This window comes from Psittacula echo (genome assembly GCF_963264785.1).
Source record: "Psittacula echo genome assembly, chromosome: 22".
In the NCBI taxonomy this organism is placed as follows: Eukaryota; Metazoa; Chordata; class Aves; order Psittaciformes; family Psittacidae; genus Psittacula; species Psittacula echo.
Window position 1 is genome coordinate 4,467,877 of NC_137758.1, and position 18,049 is coordinate 4,485,925.

The 18,049-nt window shown below is 59.4% G+C and overlaps 2 protein-coding genes across 2 annotated transcripts; one reads left to right on the top strand and one right to left on the bottom strand.

Moving 5' to 3' along the window:
• Window positions 1-1,367: 1,367 nt before the first annotated feature.
• On the top strand, window positions 1,368-8,043 carry MOV10 (Mov10 RNA helicase; the record flags this gene model as incomplete). Its single annotated transcript, XM_080633133.1, is given in 24 exon segments — window positions 1,368-1,501; window positions 2,361-2,457; window positions 2,558-2,691; window positions 2,777-3,015; window positions 3,084-3,324; window positions 3,548-3,670; window positions 3,776-3,929; window positions 4,006-4,160; window positions 4,265-4,441; window positions 4,525-4,672; window positions 4,743-4,904; window positions 5,003-5,143; window positions 5,145-5,198; window positions 5,201-5,257; window positions 5,421-5,568; window positions 5,657-5,776; window positions 5,861-5,963; window positions 6,152-6,275; window positions 6,353-6,544; window positions 6,669-6,743; window positions 6,833-6,958; window positions 7,113-7,201; window positions 7,330-7,451; window positions 7,673-8,043. Coding segments are annotated over 23 exon segments (3,108 nt in total). The 3' UTR covers window positions 7,445-7,451; window positions 7,673-8,043.
• A 426-nt stretch (window positions 8,044-8,469) lies between these two features.
• On the bottom strand, window positions 8,470-17,324 carry RHOC (ras homolog family member C). The gene is made up of 6 exons (XM_080632804.1): window positions 17,285-17,324; window positions 16,070-16,142; window positions 10,090-10,247; window positions 9,703-9,823; window positions 9,276-9,406; window positions 8,470-9,126 (listed from the first exon to the last, which is right to left on the bottom strand). The coding sequence occupies exons 2-6, from the start codon at window positions 16,074-16,076 to the stop codon at window positions 8,953-8,955; spliced, it is 591 nt and encodes a 196-aa protein (XP_080488930.1). The 5' UTR covers window positions 16,077-16,142; window positions 17,285-17,324; the 3' UTR covers window positions 8,470-8,952.
• Window positions 17,325-18,049: the final 725 nt, after the last annotated feature.

Genomic DNA, 18,049 nt, shown 5'->3' on the forward strand with positions numbered 1-18,049 from the left:
AGGCTTTTCCCTGCTCTGGGTTAGTTACACTGTGAGCAGCTCACCACCGCTTGTTCCAGCCTGAAGACTGTTTCTATCATTCTGTCCTTCTCCAAATCTTTAGCTAATCATCCTTTAGGGCAACTCATTCCCTGCCTACTCTTGGCCTTCCTCCCCACCAGCCTTCTTTACAGCAGGCTCAGATATCCCAGTCTTAGCTCCTTCCCAACTGCTATTTTTTCCTTGGAAAAGGATCTCTTCTTGTGACCAATCACCACTGGGACACTAAGGAAGCATCAGCCCAGCGGTGACACATGCCCAGAAGCATCCTAATCCTTAAAGCCATGGCTTGTGGTCTGGTGGAGACCAGAGGCTTCAGTGGAGACTGAGGCCAACGACAGAGCAGCACATACCATGTGCTGGCTCTGCTGAGCCAGCAGAAGAGTCGTGGTGAGCAAGCACTGCAGCATGAGCAAGCCAGGGAAGGCAAAGCCAGCCCAGGCAGCAGCAGGGCTATTCAGCTGCACCCGATGGAGAGAGCTTTCCTACCTGTTTACAAGATCAGACCTTAAAGCTCCAAGATTCTGGCTGCAATATGTGACAGAAAGACCAACAAGCAACTTCTCCAGAGGCTACACCCCCATTTTTCAAGCCTCAGAGCCATCAAACAGCCTACAAGGAGCCCTCTACCACCAGTCTATCAGGCACCTCCAGGCAGCAGCACATTCTCAGCATGGCCTGGGGCAGAGGAAAGGCCACCCATGCTAAAATAGGGAAAACAGCAGACTTACCCCAACACACCCAGGCCACAGACGGGGCCCAAGCAGTGCTGCAAGCAGTCCTAGGGTCTGGAGCTGTTTTACAGGGGCAGGTCAGGCACCACCATCCTCACCGGGCAGGCTGGAGGATGAAAGCACAGGAAACCATCTCCTGCTGCTGCCCTATTTATAGAGCTCCTGGAGCTCCTGTCCCTCATCATTGGATACAGCCATGCCAGCACCTGGGCTCCTCTCCTGCCCCCCCAGGGCAACTCCAGCCACTGTTACGGGCCGGGGGTGGCGACAAGCCCAGACCTCTGGCACCCACCGCTCGGCTCCCCCAGCCCTGCGCTTCTGGGGTGCCCCTGCGGGGTACGGGGGGAGGGGGGGTGTTCGCACCCCTCGGGGGTCCGGGCTGGGCCATCCCCACAGCCTTGAGTGGACCCCGCAGCCGGGACCCCCCCGTGGGGTGCGGGAAGCGCTGGGCTATGTGGCAGGATCCGGTTCCTCCCGGCCCCCGCCAACATTGTGCGCACGGCCTCTTTCGCTTTCGTTTCCCGTTACGGGGCCAGCCCCAGCCGCGCCCGGCACAGCCCCGCGCAACTCCGCCCGGCACAGCTCTGTTCAGCCATGCCGCGGGTCAGCGTAGTGGAGGCCAAGCTGTGCGGGGATGAGTTCGTGCAGTTCCTGCGGGACACGGGCCGGGAGCAGGAGAGGCGGCGGGACACGCTGCGGAGCATCTACAACCAGGAGTTTCGGTGCAGGTGAGAGTGCTTGGCCAGACCCGTGCAGCATCGCCTGGGACTGACCCCCCCCAGCATTGCCTGCTCCCCCTGGCCAGCATCACTGGTCCCTGGCCAGCATCTCTGGTCCCCAACCAGCATCACTGAGGCTTCCCATGGGGTGTGAAGCCAGCTCCAGCCGGGGGTGCAGTAGCGCTGGGGAGCAGTGGGGTCTTCAGGGGCTCTCCATTGTCACCTGCCTGGTGGGATGGAAGAGCCTGTGCTTTCCGAGCAATGAGGAGCTGCAGGAGCTGTTAAACACGGGCTCTGCTCTCTCCAGGCATGGATTAAACCAAGCAGCATTGGGATCTGGATGCAGAAGGGCAGAGTTGCCCCTCCACACACCAGCCCACATGCCCCCGAGCTCCTCCATTGCACCACAGCCGTGCTGGGATGTTTTCCAGCTGCATGCCCCCCCCAGCAGCCACATGGACACAGCTTCGGACTCCCAGTGCCTGCCTCACCCCATTGACACCGGTCACGCTGGCCCTTGCCCAGTGTCACCGCTGTTAATCTTTGCCAAAGCCGGGGCTCAGCCCGGGTGTGGGAAGAGAGACCTGGGAAGCGCAGTAGCCGTGCCTTGGAGGAGCTCCCATCTGCAGCTGTGCAGGGGGTGACCCCTTTGGACAGCCTCTGTTCAGGGTGTGGGAATGGGAACATGTCCCTGCTCATTCCTTCTCCCTCTCCTGGCGCAGTGGGCAGCCACCGTGTGCTCCTTACCCCAGCCTCAGCCCTGCTCCATCTTCCGTTGTTCCCACTTTGCCTCCTCTCGGCTGCCAGTGCGGAGCACAGCTCAGCCGTGCTCTGTCCCACACAGAAACCTCTCCCTTTGTCTGTGCAGGACTGAAACAAGAATGCCCAACTTCTCCTGTGTCCTGTATGCGCTGAAGGTGACCCACCAGGCACAGGTTCACGGGGAGCTGGTGCACTTCAAGAAGGTGAGGGATGCTCTGGGCTGGGGCAGTGCAGCAGCAACACTGGGATTGCCTCTGTGGGAGCTGCACCTGGGGCCGTGCTGATACTGGCTGCTCCCTGCAGAAGCAGCAGCGCGTGGTGGTGGCAGACCAGTACTGGAGACCCAGAGTGAGCGCAAAGGCATCGGTGCCCACATCTGCCTCAGGGCAGCAGCCCAGCTCTGGTCCTCGAGTGCGCCTGAGCCGTGCCAAGAAGTGGTATGACCAACAGCACCCTGCCCACACCCGCAATGCCCTGGGGATCCCCACCTCACTTGGAAAACCTGTTTCTGCCTTCCCACAGGGCCAAGCTCATCAGCGAGAAGCACGGGGTAAAGATCTTCTCGGAGCACGACCAGGGCAATGGGCACATCCGCTTCCCGGTGGTGCCTGGCAAGCGCCGGACGGTCACCGTGGTGGTGCGGAACCACGGAGCAGAGGCGGTGACGTTGCGGCGGTGCCGGCCACGCAAGCCCTCGAGGGAGCTCTCCTTCACTGATGAGCAAGGGGTGACACAGGGCCAGTCGCTGCTGCTGCACCCAGGTAGGGTCCATCCCCTGCGCCCTGCCCTGTGCCACTCAGGACCCAGCACTCACCTCTTGGCCGCACAGGCGGCACATACCCCATCCAGGTGCAGTGCCTGGCCTCCTGCAATGGGTACTTCCATGTCGTGGTGGACTTTGAGTTCACCAAGGAGCCGGATGGGTCCTTCAGCATCGGGCGCTGCATCGCTGCTGTTGCCGAGAGCCAGCTGGGCAAGGACCTGGGGCCCTCAGCACCGTTCCAGCCTTACCAGGCCAGCCTCCAGCACCCTGTCACTGTTGTCACCGAGGATGGCATCCCCCCCGATGGGTATGTGGTGGGGTCACCTGCTGCCAACCCTGCTCTCCATCTGGGACAAGGCTCAGCTCCCTGGGACCAGGCTGTCCAGCACCCTGGGACAGTGCTTCATCCCTGTGTGGTGGCCCGTGGTGGTGGGGCTGGGGACACCCTGCTTGGTGGGGACATGGGTGGCTGCATCCTGGGGGCACCCCAGCTCTGCAGTCCCTGTGACACTGCTGTCCTCTCCACCCAGCTTCCTGAAAACCAAACTGGAGATGGAAATCCCGCTGCTCACCTACCAGTACCCGAAGAGCCTCAAGGACACGATCCTGCTCGGACCCAGCACCAGCGCCGGCTCCAGTTGGGCTGCCATGCAGTGAGTGCTGAGGGATGGGGGCAACGCTGCCCATCCCTACACCTGCCCCTGCTGTTCCTTGGCTGAGGTGTCCCTAGGGCACAGTGACATCCCTGCTGCCTTCAGGTCGCTGCTGGAGGCCCCCCTCCAGGCTGGGAACTACCAGCAGAAGTTCCAGCTGCTACTGCACCTTGAGGAGATCCAGATGGAGGTGGACATCCGGCGCTACGACATGCAGGACGTGTCCATGGTGCAGGACAGGGGGTTGCTGGTCCTCGACGTGCGTATGGGAGCCGGGGGGCAGGAGGGGTGCTGGGTATCCCGGGATGCCGGCATCACCCCAGCATTGGGTGCAGGTCCCTGGTGTGGCTGAGAACCGCCCGTCAGTGCTGAAGGGGGATCACCTCTTTGCCAACCTGAGCAGCGAGCGGTACCTCTCCCCACTTGTCCAGTACAAGGGCTACGTGCACGGTGTGGAGCTGGAGAAGGTCAGCCTGGGCTTCTCCTCCAAGTGAGTGATGTCTGGGCTGGCAGAGCCCTGTGCCAAAGGCCTGGGCAAAGCCCAGGAGGGAGCACGGAGCATCCCCGTGCCCTGCTCACACTGCTCCTTTCCAGGCTGCAGAAGAAGTTTGTGAACAACCTGAGGTTCGATGTGACCTTCACCTTCAACCGGCTGCCGCTGCAGGTACAGCACCGGGCGGCAGCCCTGGCCATGGAGCGTGGCTTGTCCAGCCTCCTCTTCCCCTCTGCCTCCTGCCACAAGTCCCTCTTCACGGGCACCTTCCAGCCACGGTGAGTTCTGTGAGGCAGGATGGGATGGGGATGGGATAGGGATGGGGATGGGAGCCCAGCCCACTCTGCCTCTGCTCCCGCAGGTGGTTCGACCGCAAGCTGCAGGCAAATGAGGAGCAGTGCAGAGCTGTGACACACATCGTGACGGGGATGTCCCGGCCAGCCCCGTACCTTGTCTTTGGCCCCCCCGGCACTGGCAAGACGGTGACTCTGGTGGAGGCCATCAAGCAGGTGAGTGGCTGATGTCCAGGTCCAGTGCTGGTCATGGGGCTTAGTGCCGTCACCCCCTCCTCCCGCCTAGGTATGGACGTGCTTCAAGGATGCCCGGATCTTGGCCTGTGCCCCATCCAACAGCGCTGCAGACCTGCTGTGCCAGCGCCTCATCAAGGACATTGCCCCCCGGCACATCTACAGGCTCCTTGCCAGCTCCAGGAACTACAAGGAGGTGCCTGCTGATATCAGGGTAGGTCCCAATCCCCCCATCCTGGCCCCTCCATCCCAGCTCATCTGGGTTGGTGGCCCCCGGGGAGAGCAGGATCCCACCAAATCCCTGCGTTTCAGCCCTGCTGCAACTGGGATGATGAGCAGAGCTGCTACGTGTACCCAAGCAAGGAGCACCTGGGGCGCTACCGGGTCCTCATCACCACCCTGGTGACAGCAGGAAGGTCAGAGGACCTGGGATTGTTCCCACCTCCCATGGCAGGGAAGCTCACGGTCTGCCTTGCAACCAGGCTGCAGGGGCAACCCCAATGGGGTGAAGAGGAAGGTGGGCAGCAGCAGGGACCTCTTGTCTGCAGGAGGATGAGGACAAAGGGGGTTTGAGGGGATGCCGAGGGGGTGTGAGAGGATGCCAAGGAGATGCAATGGGATGTGAGGGGATGCCAAGGAGATGCAATGGGATGTGAGGGGATGCCAAGGAGATGCAATGGGATGTGAGGGGATGCCAAGGAGATGCAATGGGATGTGAGGGGATGCCAAGGAGATGCAATGGGATGATGCCAAGGCAGCCTCACTCCACTTCCTCCCCAGGCTGGTGTCAGCCAACTTTCCCCCAGGATATTTCTCCCATGTCTTCATCGATGAGTGTGGCCAGGCAGTAGAGCCGGAGAGCGTGGTCGCCATCGCAGGTGAGTGGTGCCTGGCTGCTGTCCTGGGGACCAACCCTCCTGAGTCCTGGGGATCCCCCTTCCCCTGCTGAGCTCTCCCTCTGCACAGGGCTCCTGACTGCCATGGATCAGGACACCAACCCCAACGGGGGGCAGCTGGTGCTGGCAGGAGACCCCCAGCAGCTGGGCCCCGTCCTGACATCTCCACTGGCCATTGAGCACGGCTTGGGTGAGCAGGGAGAGGGGAGGGAGCGCTGCTGGCACCCAGAGATGGAGCAGCCCTGCGAGAGCCATGGGATCTTGTTGGGCACAGGCACCTCGCTGCTGGAGAGGCTGATGCTGCACAACCCCCTGTATAAGAAGTCAAGTGGAGGATACGACCCGCAGTTTGTCACCAAACTGCTCTGGAACTACAGGTGGAGATAGGGCCAGCGTGGGGATGGTGCTGCTCGGTGTGTGCACCACGGGCTCTGGCTTCCTAGAGCCTTGTAGTGCCCTGGCTGGTGCAGGAGATGGGATCGCACCCCCTGTCCCGGGTGCATGGTGCCCGGGAGGGTGCTGGGGCTGTGTGGCACCCACCGTGGGCACTGTCCTCCCTCCGCAGGTCCCATGAGGCCATCCTCAGGATCCCCAATGAGCTCTTCTATGACAGCGAGCTGAAGGCCTGCGAGAGCGACGAGCTTGATGTCCGGAGCCTGTATTGTAACTGGGAGGAGCTTCCCAAGAAAGTGAGGGAAATGCAGGAAGGGGAACAGGGGAGCCCCGAGCTGCAGGTGGGGCAAAGCCCAACTCTCTCCACCTCCAGGGCTTCCCCATCATCTTCCATGGGGTTTGCGGGGAAGACCGGAGAGAGGCCAAGAGCCCCTCGTTCTTCAACACAACTGAGATCGAGGTGCTGGTCGAGTACCTCAAGAAGCTGCTGCAGAGCCGGGGCAAGGGGGGCTGCCCCAGTGTGTCACCAAAGGAGGTTGGCATCATCTCTCCCTACAGGAAGCAGGTGAGGGCAGGGCTCTGCAGGCAGGGCATGGACAGAGACCTCCCTATGGCATGGATGAGCAGCCCCAGGGCTACCACATGAGGACAGCTCCATGACCTGGCCCGTGCTTTACGCCTTCCCCCAGGTGGAGAAGATCCGGAAAGCCATCACCTCCCTGGATCCTGTCCTGCGGGCGCTGCCAGACATCAGCCTGCTGAAGGTACGGTCCTGGGAGCTGGGGGAGAGGAACCCTCCCTGCCCCACCACCCCGGGTGCTCCCCAGCCCCTCGTCTGCTTCCCCCCCTCCAGGTGGGCTCTGTGGAGGAGTTCCAGGGCCAGGAGCGGCGCATCATCCTCATCTCCACCGTGCGCAGCTGCAGCGAGTACCTCCAGCTCGACCAGAACTTCAAGCTGGGCTTCCTCAAGAACCCCAAGGTACCTGGGGTTCCTTGGAGCTGGGCCCTCTCCCTTGGCACCCCCCATTCACAGGCAGAGCTGTGCCGGGTGCTCAGCACCACACCAGAGCTGCTTCCTGGGGAGGAGGCTGCGAGGTGCTGCTGCAGGTAAAATCCTTGTTGTTCTCTTTCAGAGGTTCAACGTGGCCATCACCAGGGCCAAAGCTCTGCTGATCGTGGTGGGCAACCCAGCTGTGCTCAGCAAGGACAAGCACTGGCACAGGTGAGCCCCATCCGGCTGAGCCTGAATGATGCTGGGACATGCCCAGTGCTGTGCAGGCAGCGAAAGCAGTGCAGGCAGCGGGGCCAGGGCACCCTCCTGCCCATGGTCCCCTTGCTCTGTGCCCACAGGTTCCTCAGGTACTGCAGGGAGGAGGGTGGCTACACCGGGTACCCCTATGAGGAGGAGAGCCAGGCAGCGGATGGCCTCGCCACGGACCTCCATGCGCTGCACCTCGGCAACTAGCACCCAGGTGAGCAGGGCTGGAGCTGCTGGTGAAGCTGTGGCAGCAGTGGGGTGAGCAGCGGCAGAGCTGCACCTGCAGCACCAGGGGATGGCAGCAGTTTCATGTGTGTGAGGGGCACTGGCGGCTTCTCCTGCAGCAAACATGACAAGGCTGAGGCCAGGCTCTCCCTAGGGGCTGGCTGTCCCCTCCTAAGCCAGCAGCCAGCTCTGCCATGGGGTTTTCTGCAGGAAACCCACCTGGGAAAGGAGGAGAAGTCCCATGGAGCTCCAGCACCCCTCAGCTTGCCCCTGGCCTGCAGCAGCAGCCTGCTCTCCCCTTGCTTCAGCGCATCCCTGAGGAGAGAGGGCTGAACCCCCTGCAAGGGTGTCTCCTGACAGTCACTGCTGCAGCCAAGAGCCCTGGCATGGACCATGGGGCATCCTTCATCCGCTCTCACAGAGCGGGACCACACCAGCACCGGACGGGGTCTGCTCTCCATTTCAAACATGACACAGCCATGGAAAGCCTCTGTGACTGCTCTCACCATTCAGTGAATGGCTTCAGTGAGTTCCAGCCTCTGAAGAGCATCACTGGGTGCAGGCAGAGAGCTGGCCGGGCACAGGGGGGTTCTGCACCCCTACCACAAGAGTGGGCAGGGCTGTGCAGGTTCACTTTACTTTGATTCCCTAGAATAAATGTTTGGAGAATAAACAGGGTATTGATGTTGAGTCCTGGGCTCTGCCACCACTGCTGCGGCTGCCAGAGCAGGAACAGGCTCACTGCAGCCCTGCTCCAGCATGGTTACAGAGGAGGGATGGCTCCAGCAGTGACAACAGTGCCCATTACATCAGCAACTGGTATGACTGGGGAGCTCCCACCTGGCTCCTTCCAAGTGAGCTGCTCCCTGGGTCTTACCCAAACAAGTGCTGATGAGCCCTGATCCTGCGCAAGCAGCTGGAGCAAGAGGGGATGAAGGATGCCACGCAAGCAGAGCTGATTACTAAAATACTGGTTTGCATTTATTGCCCCAGTTTGGCAGTTCAGTTCCTGGTGCTCAGTCCGTGACCAAGGCATACCCCAAGAGGTGTCACTGGCAGAGTAGGGCTGAGGTGCTGCCCCAGCACAGGTCCCAGGAGCTCTGCACATGAATGGGCTGAAAGCTGCCCTGGGCAAGTCTGTATAGAGCACAGTGTGCTGCTCCCACAGCCAAGAGCACCCTGAGGGCCCAACAGACCCCACATTGGAGCTGTGAGCACAGCCAGCAGCACCTCCCCACCTCTGGGGCTCCTACATGGAGCTGGGGAGGGAGCATGAACACCACAAGCCCCACGGGAGAGGCAAAACCAGGGCGATGGGTACAGACTGGGGCGACGGGCAGCTATGCTAATGCCCACCCATAGAGAGCAGTGGGTACTGAAGGCACTGGTGGCTCTGGAGCCTCACAGGGACACCCCACAGGCTCATGTGGCAGCTCCTGTGCAGAGGGTTCAGGGCAGGTACTGGCACCGCGTGGTCCTGCTCTGGCTGCTCACAGCAGCGGGCAGCCCCTGCGCTTCTTGTTCTTGCGGACCTGCAGGCCTGCTCGGGTGGCCATCTCGAAGACCTCCCGCACGCCCTCCTTTGTCTTGGCTGAGCACTCGAGGTAGCCGAAGGCGTTGATCCTGTTGGCCATGTCCCTCCCCTCCTCTGGCTTCACCGGCTCCTAGGGAGCATCAAATAGAGGGTTTGGAAACATCGCCAGAAAGCAGCAGCAGAAGCACAGTGCCCTTGGCTGTGGGTCCAGCCATCAGTGCTGGGCACCGGGAGCAGTGGATTGCTGGCTGGGGCAGCAGGACCCAGCGCTGTCCTGACCTGCTTCATCTTCGCCAGCTCCCGCCGCGTGTGCTCGTCATTGCGCAGGTCCTTCTTGTTCCCCACCAGGATGATGGGCACGTTGGGGCAGAAGTGCTTCACCTCTGGTGTCCATTTCTCGGGGATGTTCTCTGCAACAAGCACACAGGGAACCCCCCTTGAGCTCCCCCCCCGGCCTCCCCACAGCCGTGGGAACCGGCACTGGGCTCTTCCCATAGGATGTGGGGAGAACTTGCCCACAGCATCCTCGTCTCCCACCACCTCCCGCAAGCCAGGATGTTCCCAGCATCTTCCTGGCGCACACACAAAGCCAGGAGATGGAGGGGAGGGACAGGCAGCATGGGGGCTTCCTGGAGCCCAGGGGATTTAGCAGCAGCACCCGATCCTGTGGGAGCCCCTGGTCTCCCCCTCACTCCCTGGTCCCTACCAAGGCTGTCCGGGCTGTCGACGGAGAAGCACATGAGGATAACATCTGTGTCCGGGTACGAGAGGGGCCGCAGCCTGTCATAGTCCTCCTGTCCTGCAGTATCCCACAGGGCAAGCTCCACCTGTGAGGGCAGAGGGGTATCGTTGGCAGCTCGCAGGCATCTCCACAGGCCAGGAGCCAGCAGGTTGATCTTACTCAGCCATAGCTACCAGCTTCCTCAACCTGGGTTCAAGGCTACCCAGAGATACAAGGACCATGGGGCTCCCCCAAGAGCTGAGAGTGTGTCTGAGCTGCGTGGACCAAGCCAGGTGGCAGTGATGGATGGTGGCCATGCCAACAAAGGAGTGAGGGGATGGGAACAGCTCTGGCACCCACAACGGCCCTTACCTGCTTCCCGTCTACCTCTATGTCAGCAATGTAGTTCTCGAACACGGTGGGCACATAGACCTCAGGGAACTGGTCCTTGCTGAACACAATCAGCAGACACGTTTTTCCACAGGCACCATCTCCCACGATCACCAGCTTCTTCCTGATGGCTGCCATCGCTGTGGGGAGAAGAGTGCAGCTGTGAGCGGTCCATGCTCCTGCCCCATCTTTGCCCCTTGTGCTCCAAAGTCTTTCACATGACTGGCCAGCAAGGGCAAGGACACAAGCATCTGGGCACATCCCAGTGGGAGTAGCCTGTGGCTGCCAGGACAGGGGCTCTCCTGACACCCTCACATACATCACCAGCTCCTGCAAGGAGCCATCTACACCAGTGGCTGCAGCTACAGCCAGAACCACCACACTGATGCCCACCCAAGGTAACAGCTGGTGGCTGCATGCAGGGACCTCCTGCAAGATGCTTGACTGCTCTGCCCTATCCAGCCAGGCTCCTGGCCATCATCCAACCCCTCCACATTGGCCTTCTTGCTGTGCCACCACCCTGGAGATTGGATTTCTGACAACCTCAATCACAGTAATCCACAATAAACCAGTCGTGCTGGTTGTATTTAGATAACGAATTCTCCAGGGCAGAAGCTGCACTCTGGGTCTCACCCAGGCACGCTCACCCTCTCCCACATCATCCCATGGAACACCCCAAGCTGAGCTCTAGGGGGTCTGGGTGAGCACAACCTGCGTGCCCAGCACCCAGCACTGCACTGGCCCCATCCCAGCCAAGCTGACAAAGAGGCCTTTGAACCATCACCGCTGGCACTGGCGGCATGGAAGCTGCCAGCCATCAGTCAGTGAACAGAGATGAAACCCAACAGCAAACCAGGTTGCTTTCTGCCCCACTTTGATGCAGTCCTGCAAGTACAACCCCCCCTGACTCTGCAGGAGACCCCCCCCTGCAGTCCTGATCCAGCTCTGGGGCAGCAGCACCAGAGGGACGTGGAGCTGCTGGAGCGAGGGCAGAGGAGGCCATGGAGATGCTGCGAGGGCTGGAGCAGCTCTGCTCTGGAGCCAGGCTGAGAGAGCTGGGCTGGGGCAGCCTGGAGAAGAGAAGGCTCCTGAAGGGGAGACCTGAGAGCAGCTCCAGTGCCTAAAGGGGCTGCAGGAAACCTGGAGAGGGGCTTTGGCACGACATCAAACCTTAACTACGGCCTGGTGCCTGTCCTCTCATGGGGCAATCACATTCACGCCTGGAGCCTATAGCAAAGGAGGAAAAGAAAACAGCCCCCTAAGGCTGCATCACAATTAGCTGGGAGTGAAGCATTAAGGAATGAGACTCAGCACTGACTTGCATTTCAAACACTGGCTGAAGAGAGCTCCTCTCATCCGCACACTCAGCAGGTCACTGCTGAACTCCTGCCTGGAGGAAACCTCCCCGCTCCGCTGCACGGAGCCATGGGGAAGGCGTGGGCACCAGCTCTCACAAATCAAACTGCCCCAGCATGGTCTTGGGGCAGAAGAGAGAAAGATTTCACCCAGCTCCCATCCAGACCCTGCTGCAGCCCTGGATCCTGGAAGGTTACAAGTGCTTTGGCTCCCAAGCCAATGCAGGAATGGCTCATGGCTGCCGAGTGCTGTGTGAAGTTGGCACTTGCAAGGTGAGAATAGTGAGGATGAAGGGCTGTATCCGGCAGGAGCTGGCACTCCTCAACCATCCCAGTGGAAGAGCTTGAGATTGTAAAGGGCGAGTGCATTCATGCATCACTGAAGTTGAAGGAAAAGCTTGAAGTGCCCAAACGGTCCCACTGCTGGGGGCTGAGAGAGGACAGAAACTCACCAGCAAGGCTCTCATCCCCTTTCCTTGTGTCCTCCTGCATGTCCCAGCTGGGCCAGGGATGCCACAGCCCCCAGCATGGGCAGTGTCCAGGAGCTCATCCCGAGGAGACAGGACATGTGTGTTATGGAAGCAGACAGAACGGCTGAAGGAGCCTGCTGTCCCCTGCCCACTTGAGGGGGGAAGGCTCTCAAGGATGGCATATCCCTGGGGACACAAGAAATGCATCATCCCTGCTGCAAACCATCCTCGTTTGACCAAAGGCTTGCTCTGTCTCCAGCCATCACCTCCACAACACAGGAAAAGGAGAGCTTTTGGGCAAAAAAAACTCTATTTACTTAAACAGAAAAAGTCTATTTACTTAGAAAGCTCCTTTACCCACAGCAAAATGTGGTTTGCTGCCTTGTGACTCTCTATCTCAAAGACAAACAGAGGAAGGACTGTGGTGTGGGACGCGCCGCTATCTACTCCACACAGCGCAGCAGGAGATGCATCTGCAGCGCAAGGAACAGCAGATGCCCTGACAGACAAACACCCACTGCCAGACCCCGAGATCTGCCTGTACTCAGTCTGCCGGACATCAGACCTAAACCAAAACCAGTTAGAGTGGGGCTGCCTGCTCCCGTTCTGATGCTGCAAGCTGTCACCGCATCCAGACCCCTTCCCACGGTCTCCATTGTCCACCCTGACCCAGGATAGCTCCAGCCCAGCAGCTCCGGATCCCGGCATGGTGCCGAGTGGTGACTCAGCGGGCAGAGGCACTGTCCCCACCCCAAACCTCAGCACAATTCATTCCATTACTCATGAGAGCAACCCAGAAATAGCCCTTACTAATCCCGATCTGCCGTGCAAAGGCGAGGGAGGGGGAAAAGGAGGCTGTGAGCACCGTGTGCTGTCCCCATCCCTTGCTCAGCTGGCACAGCACCAACACAGATGCCAGGAGAAATCAGCTCCTCTGCCAGGAGATGCTCTGTCACTCAGCAGGATGAGGCCAGTCCTTTGCATGGGGAGCCTGATGCAAAGGGCTTCTTCACACAGTTCCCAGATCATGAGCAATAAAAGAAAGTGGAAAACATGAAGACAGTGTGAGCAGCACAGCTTGACTACAACTGCCAGCAGGCCAAATGATTTCAAAGGACACAGTTACCCACATCAGACAGGGAAATTCAGATTTTAAACTCTGCCAAGTGGTAACCACCCTGAGTTCCAGCAAAGGCTGCCCAACCACACTCACAACCCAACCCAGCCCATACAGGGGTGTGAGCAGAGATACCTCCTGCTCATTCACAGAGATAACAAAAGGGAGCAGCAAGTTCGTGCCCATGGTGCTACCAGCACCAGCCTAATGCTGAGCAGGCAGCTCCATCAGCATGCCAAGATACTACAAAATGAAACCAAACTGCTCTGTTCTCCTTTCCAAGCAGCTATTCCAAAGCCATCACCATAACACCAGCTGGGCTCCAGGACAGCCTTGGTGTTATTGGCCTCTCTCAGCTCTGTGCCTCAAACAGTGAGGCTCCTGCTGAGCAGGAAATAGGGAACCCCTCTGGCAGCAGGATGTGTCCATCACCCAGTGTCTGGTACAGGATCTCAGGAAATGGCAGAGAGATGTTAATGCTTTGAAGGGCTCCAGTTAGGGACAGGAATCTTCCAACCAGGCTCCCTTATGGAGCAAGCAGCAGGGTTTTGTTCTACACCAGAAACTCCCAAGTGCTGCTGCTGCCACCGCACCCTGACCCAACCTCTCACAGCATTTATCAGCCGACCAGCCCCATCTGCTCTGCTCACAGCCCCAGAGCCTCGGCAGGGCTGGGATGGAGCCATGCTGGGAGCAGCCCTTCCCAGGGACACCCCCAGTGCTCCCCACTCCCAGCAAAACCTCCTTATCCAGAAGGAGCACAGGAGAGCAGAGCAAGGAGGAGGATCAAGCACTTGTGCATCACCCCACAGATCCTTCTTGGCCAGAGATGGGAGAACAGACCTGGGGCTCATGTTCCTGCCTTGCAGAGCTGCCACCAGCATCTCCTTACAGGCTGTTGGATGATCAGGGACTATTCCTGTGCCCTGCCAGCTCTCTGGGCATGCCCCTCAGGCTGGAGCTACAAGGAAAAAGCAGTCCTGGCACCCCAAACCCCTGGTACCACCGGAACCCCAGCACTGTGACACAGGCACAGAAGGAAAACCTCTTTGAAGAGAGGTGCTGGGAGCTGGTAGCGCTGCATCTTCAGCTCTGCCCAGCTTCTTAACACAAAAAGCACCTGACGCAGTTTGATCGTTTTGCTTGAGCGCTTGCTGTGGAAGGAGCCGGGATAACGCAGCACGGATGGGCTCAGGGCTGCAGCCACGAGGGATGTAACTGGGTTTTAAAAGCCCCAAACCAGACACCTATGGCTGAGGCTGTGCAAGCGGTACCACAGACAAGAGCTGAGGCGGCTGCAGCATCCGCGGAGCACAGAACACCCGCAGGGAGCGCAGGAAATGCTTTGTGAGCAGCGTAGCCAAGGACAAGCTGTCTCCACTTCTAAACATGGCTCTGTGTGTGCACAGGGCTGCTGCCACAGCCAGGGCACCTCGGGACAGGACCCCAGAGAGGTGCCACCGGGCAAACAAGAGCTCCTTTGGACAGCTCCAGGCCACCACAAGCACCGCTGGACCCGCAGCAGGACATGGGGTGCCTCCATCCAGCGGGACTCCTCACCCCACCGCTGGGTCACAGCTCCCATCAGCACAAGTGGGAGCCCCACTGAAGTGTGTGTCAAGGCCGTGGCTGTCCCCAGGTTAATTAAGGGAATTAAGGTGCTTGGGGACAGAACAGAGGTACACGGGTCAGTTGCCAGCAGAAAGCCCCTTGTGCTGTTTCACAGCAGGAATGGTTTTAAGTGGCAGGACTTGCTGGCACAGCCGGAAGTAAACTTCCACACTAACACCTGACAGGTATGCCCATCGAGGGCGATTTAATTTGCTGAGACATCTAAACCATGGCCAAGGTAGTGCAAGTCCTGGCAAGTGCCTCAGGTATCGGAGGAACTCTTACACAGAAGCGGAAAAACATTCCAAAAAGGGCTTGAAGTGAAGAGCAATGAAATGGCCAGGACAGAATCATGGCATAGAATCCCAGACTGGTTTGGGTTGGAAAGGACCTCAAAGCTCATCCAGTTCCAACCCCCTTCCACAGGCAGGGACACCTTCCACTGGAGCAGCTTGCTCCAAGCCCCTGTGTCCAACCTGGCCTTGAACACTGCCAGGGATGGGGCAGCCACAGCTTCTCTGGGCACCCTGTGCCAGCGCCTCAGCACCCTCACAGGGAAGAACTTCATATCTAATCTAATATCCCCAGGGCTCCGAGCTCCACAGTGGATCACAGCTTCAAGACAACGAAGTAGTGCTGGCTTTGGCACAGCAGCATCCCCAGTTTTAGGCTCATCCAGCTCCGAAGCTCCAAGCTGTGCACTCATGAGCAGCACAGAGGAGAGCAGCCTCCAGCCCTTGTTTGCACCAGCAACCATCACTCACACCCCAGGCACACACCGCACCCGCTGCTTGGAGCCTCCCATCCTGCCTGCCACGGCTGCCAAAGCTGCCCTGTGCTGTGGAACACACCTGGCTTTACCCCCAGGAAAGCTGCCTGAAACCTCCTTGTATCAAGACCCATCACATCCAAATGATGGGCGACCATCCAAAAAGGAGCTCAACCTCAGTGCTTCCGGTTTAGATCTTCCCAATTCTTTCCCTATAATTGTGAGCTGTGCTTTGGGCATGATCAGCCAGCCTGGGCATACAGCAGACTCCAAAGGGCAACCACCCAGACCCAGATCAGAGCGCCTTTCATTGCTAAATCCCGCAAAACCATCCACAAACAGAGCAGAGAAGGGGACTTGGAACAGGAAAAAATCTCAAGCCTAAACAAAGCCTGAACCACAAGTGCCTGAGCCTTGTGGGGAAACACTGCCTGCCCTCACCTCCTTTTCCAAAGGACATCATGCCATGCTCTTATTTTACCTCCCGCGGAAGTAAGAGCCTTCCCAGCCCCACTGCAGGACAAGTGCCTTACTGGAAGCTCCGAATATCCAGCCACCATCCCGACAGATGCCTTTACTTATGCAAGGCCTGACTGCCACTGCCCCAGGGCGAAGGGATATTTGCTAATACATTCCTTACTTTTCATGTCAATATGCCTCTCCAGTGCACACAGCCAGTTAGGAGGTGAGCCTGGTGAAACGCTCCTGATAACCTGTTGGAAGAAAGGGACTTGGCTTATTTTCCACTTAAAACAACATTACCCTGGAGAAGCTGTAGCTGTCAGGAACATGGATTCCACTGAGTCAGTAAAATCTCACACAGTCTCTACCTGCGCTATGCATAGCTCAGGAGGATGAGCTGGACATAACCGTTTGAACACCAAAAGGCACTTGGCAAAATAGAAACAACATGCAAATCGTCTCAGCGATACACAAGCAGCCAAAGCTGCTGCCTCACAGACTCCATTCCACAACCTAAACACTTCACTGGGAAGGGGGCAGTGCTGCTGCCTGGCTGGGGGGACCCATCCATGTCCCTGCTCCAGGATCCCCATCTCACCAACACATCCAGGGATATCATTGCCACCGGGAGGCTGAGGTTGGATTTAGGGGGGGTTGGAGGCTGCTGGGAAGCTTGGCTGCCAGACTCAGTGCTGGAAAGAGCCGCGCAGTCATGCTTTTGGAATGCTCCCTTGCTCCTAAGACATTACACAATTATTTCTCCTCTCTGCAAGCCCCCCTAACATAAATGTTTAAAAGTGAGCTCAGCAGTAAGCAAAGAGAACTTTGTTTTCCTTTCTCTAAAGAGACACAAAGCGGCTGCTTCATGAACAGAGCCACTTGCGGGGATGCTGTTAGAGCCCCGCGACTGCGGGGAGGGTTGGTGGGACGGGATAGAACCCCCGGGCTCTCCCCCAGCCTGGCCGGGTCTGTCAGTGGTGGGGAAGCAGCCGGAGCCCTGTCCCTGCGGCACCCACAAGTCAGGACCCGCATCCCAAGGCTGCAGTTGAAGGATAACCCGCGGTGTCCCGACTGCCACTGACTCATCCCTACCCATGCCAAGGACCCCCGCCCCATCCCAGGCACACCCACCCTATCCTGTCCTCCCGCACCCCACCCAGCCCGGCGGGGGCGTCCGCTTCGCGGCTCTGCTCCCCCAGCAGTGCTCTAACACCACACCAGCACTGACCCCCCCATCCCCAGCACTGAACCCCGATCCCAGCTCTGACTCCCCATCCCCAGCACGGATTCCCCCCACTCCCGCTGCCCAGACCCCAGCACTGAACCCCGATCTCAGCGCTGACTCTCCCAGCAGTGCCCCCTCCGCTCGGTTCTCCCAGCCCAGCCCCGGCACCTTTCTCCGCCGCTGCCGCTGTCCCGGTCCCGGTCCCAACTCTGGCGCCGGCTCCGCGGCGCCGGCGGCACCGCCCCGTGCACGACCGCCCGGGGGAGGCGGTGCTGAGCCGAGCACCCGCCCCGGGGGCACCCCGCCGGGCAGCATGGCCAGGAAAGGGAGGGGGGATCGGTGCTTCCAGCCTGAACCCCCGGGGCTCCCCGGAGGGCTCTCGGTTTAGGTAATGCCAGGCAGGGAGAGGGGCTGCGAGGGCTCCGAACCCCCGCTTCGCGTAGCACCAACAGCAAAGCTCACCCGCGCTATGCCCTCCAACCAGGAATGCCCCCATCCATCCGAGCATCTCTCAGGGAGGTGCTTTCCCCCCAGAGAGCGTTATTGATAGAACCAAGAGCCCCACTTCGAGAAGCAAGCTCTTCCAGGGATGCAGACTCCGAGGGGGGGGGGGGGCGGGGGGCACCACCCAAACTCCATCGGACCCCCTCTGCACTTCCACATGCTGCCTACTCGAGGAAAGCCCCATTTCTCACCATAACAGACACAGCAGACATGCAAGAAACAGGCCCTATTCACAGCATCTCAGGTCCACTGGCAGGAAGGGCTGTGACACAGCAGGCCCTGCACCGAGGTGAGCCCAGTGACACAGAGAGGGTTCCATCTCCCCTTACCCACCACAGGCTGTCAGCAGAGAAACCATCACCTTTTTCTTTTCTCCATTCCCTTGTCAATATCCAGGTGCTGCCTACAGCAGGGAGGAAAACCAGGCTG

Coding starts and splice junctions, on each gene's coding strand:
- RHOC (XM_080632804.1), bottom strand. Junction 9,824..10,089: donor TAGAGGTAGACGGGAAGCAG/GTAAGGGCCGTT, acceptor CTGCCCTCACAG/GTGGAGCTTGCCCTGTGGGA. Junction 9,407..9,702: donor CGACAGCCCGGACAGCCTTG/GTAGGGACCAGG, acceptor TGCTTGTTGCAG/AGAACATCCCCGAGAAATGG.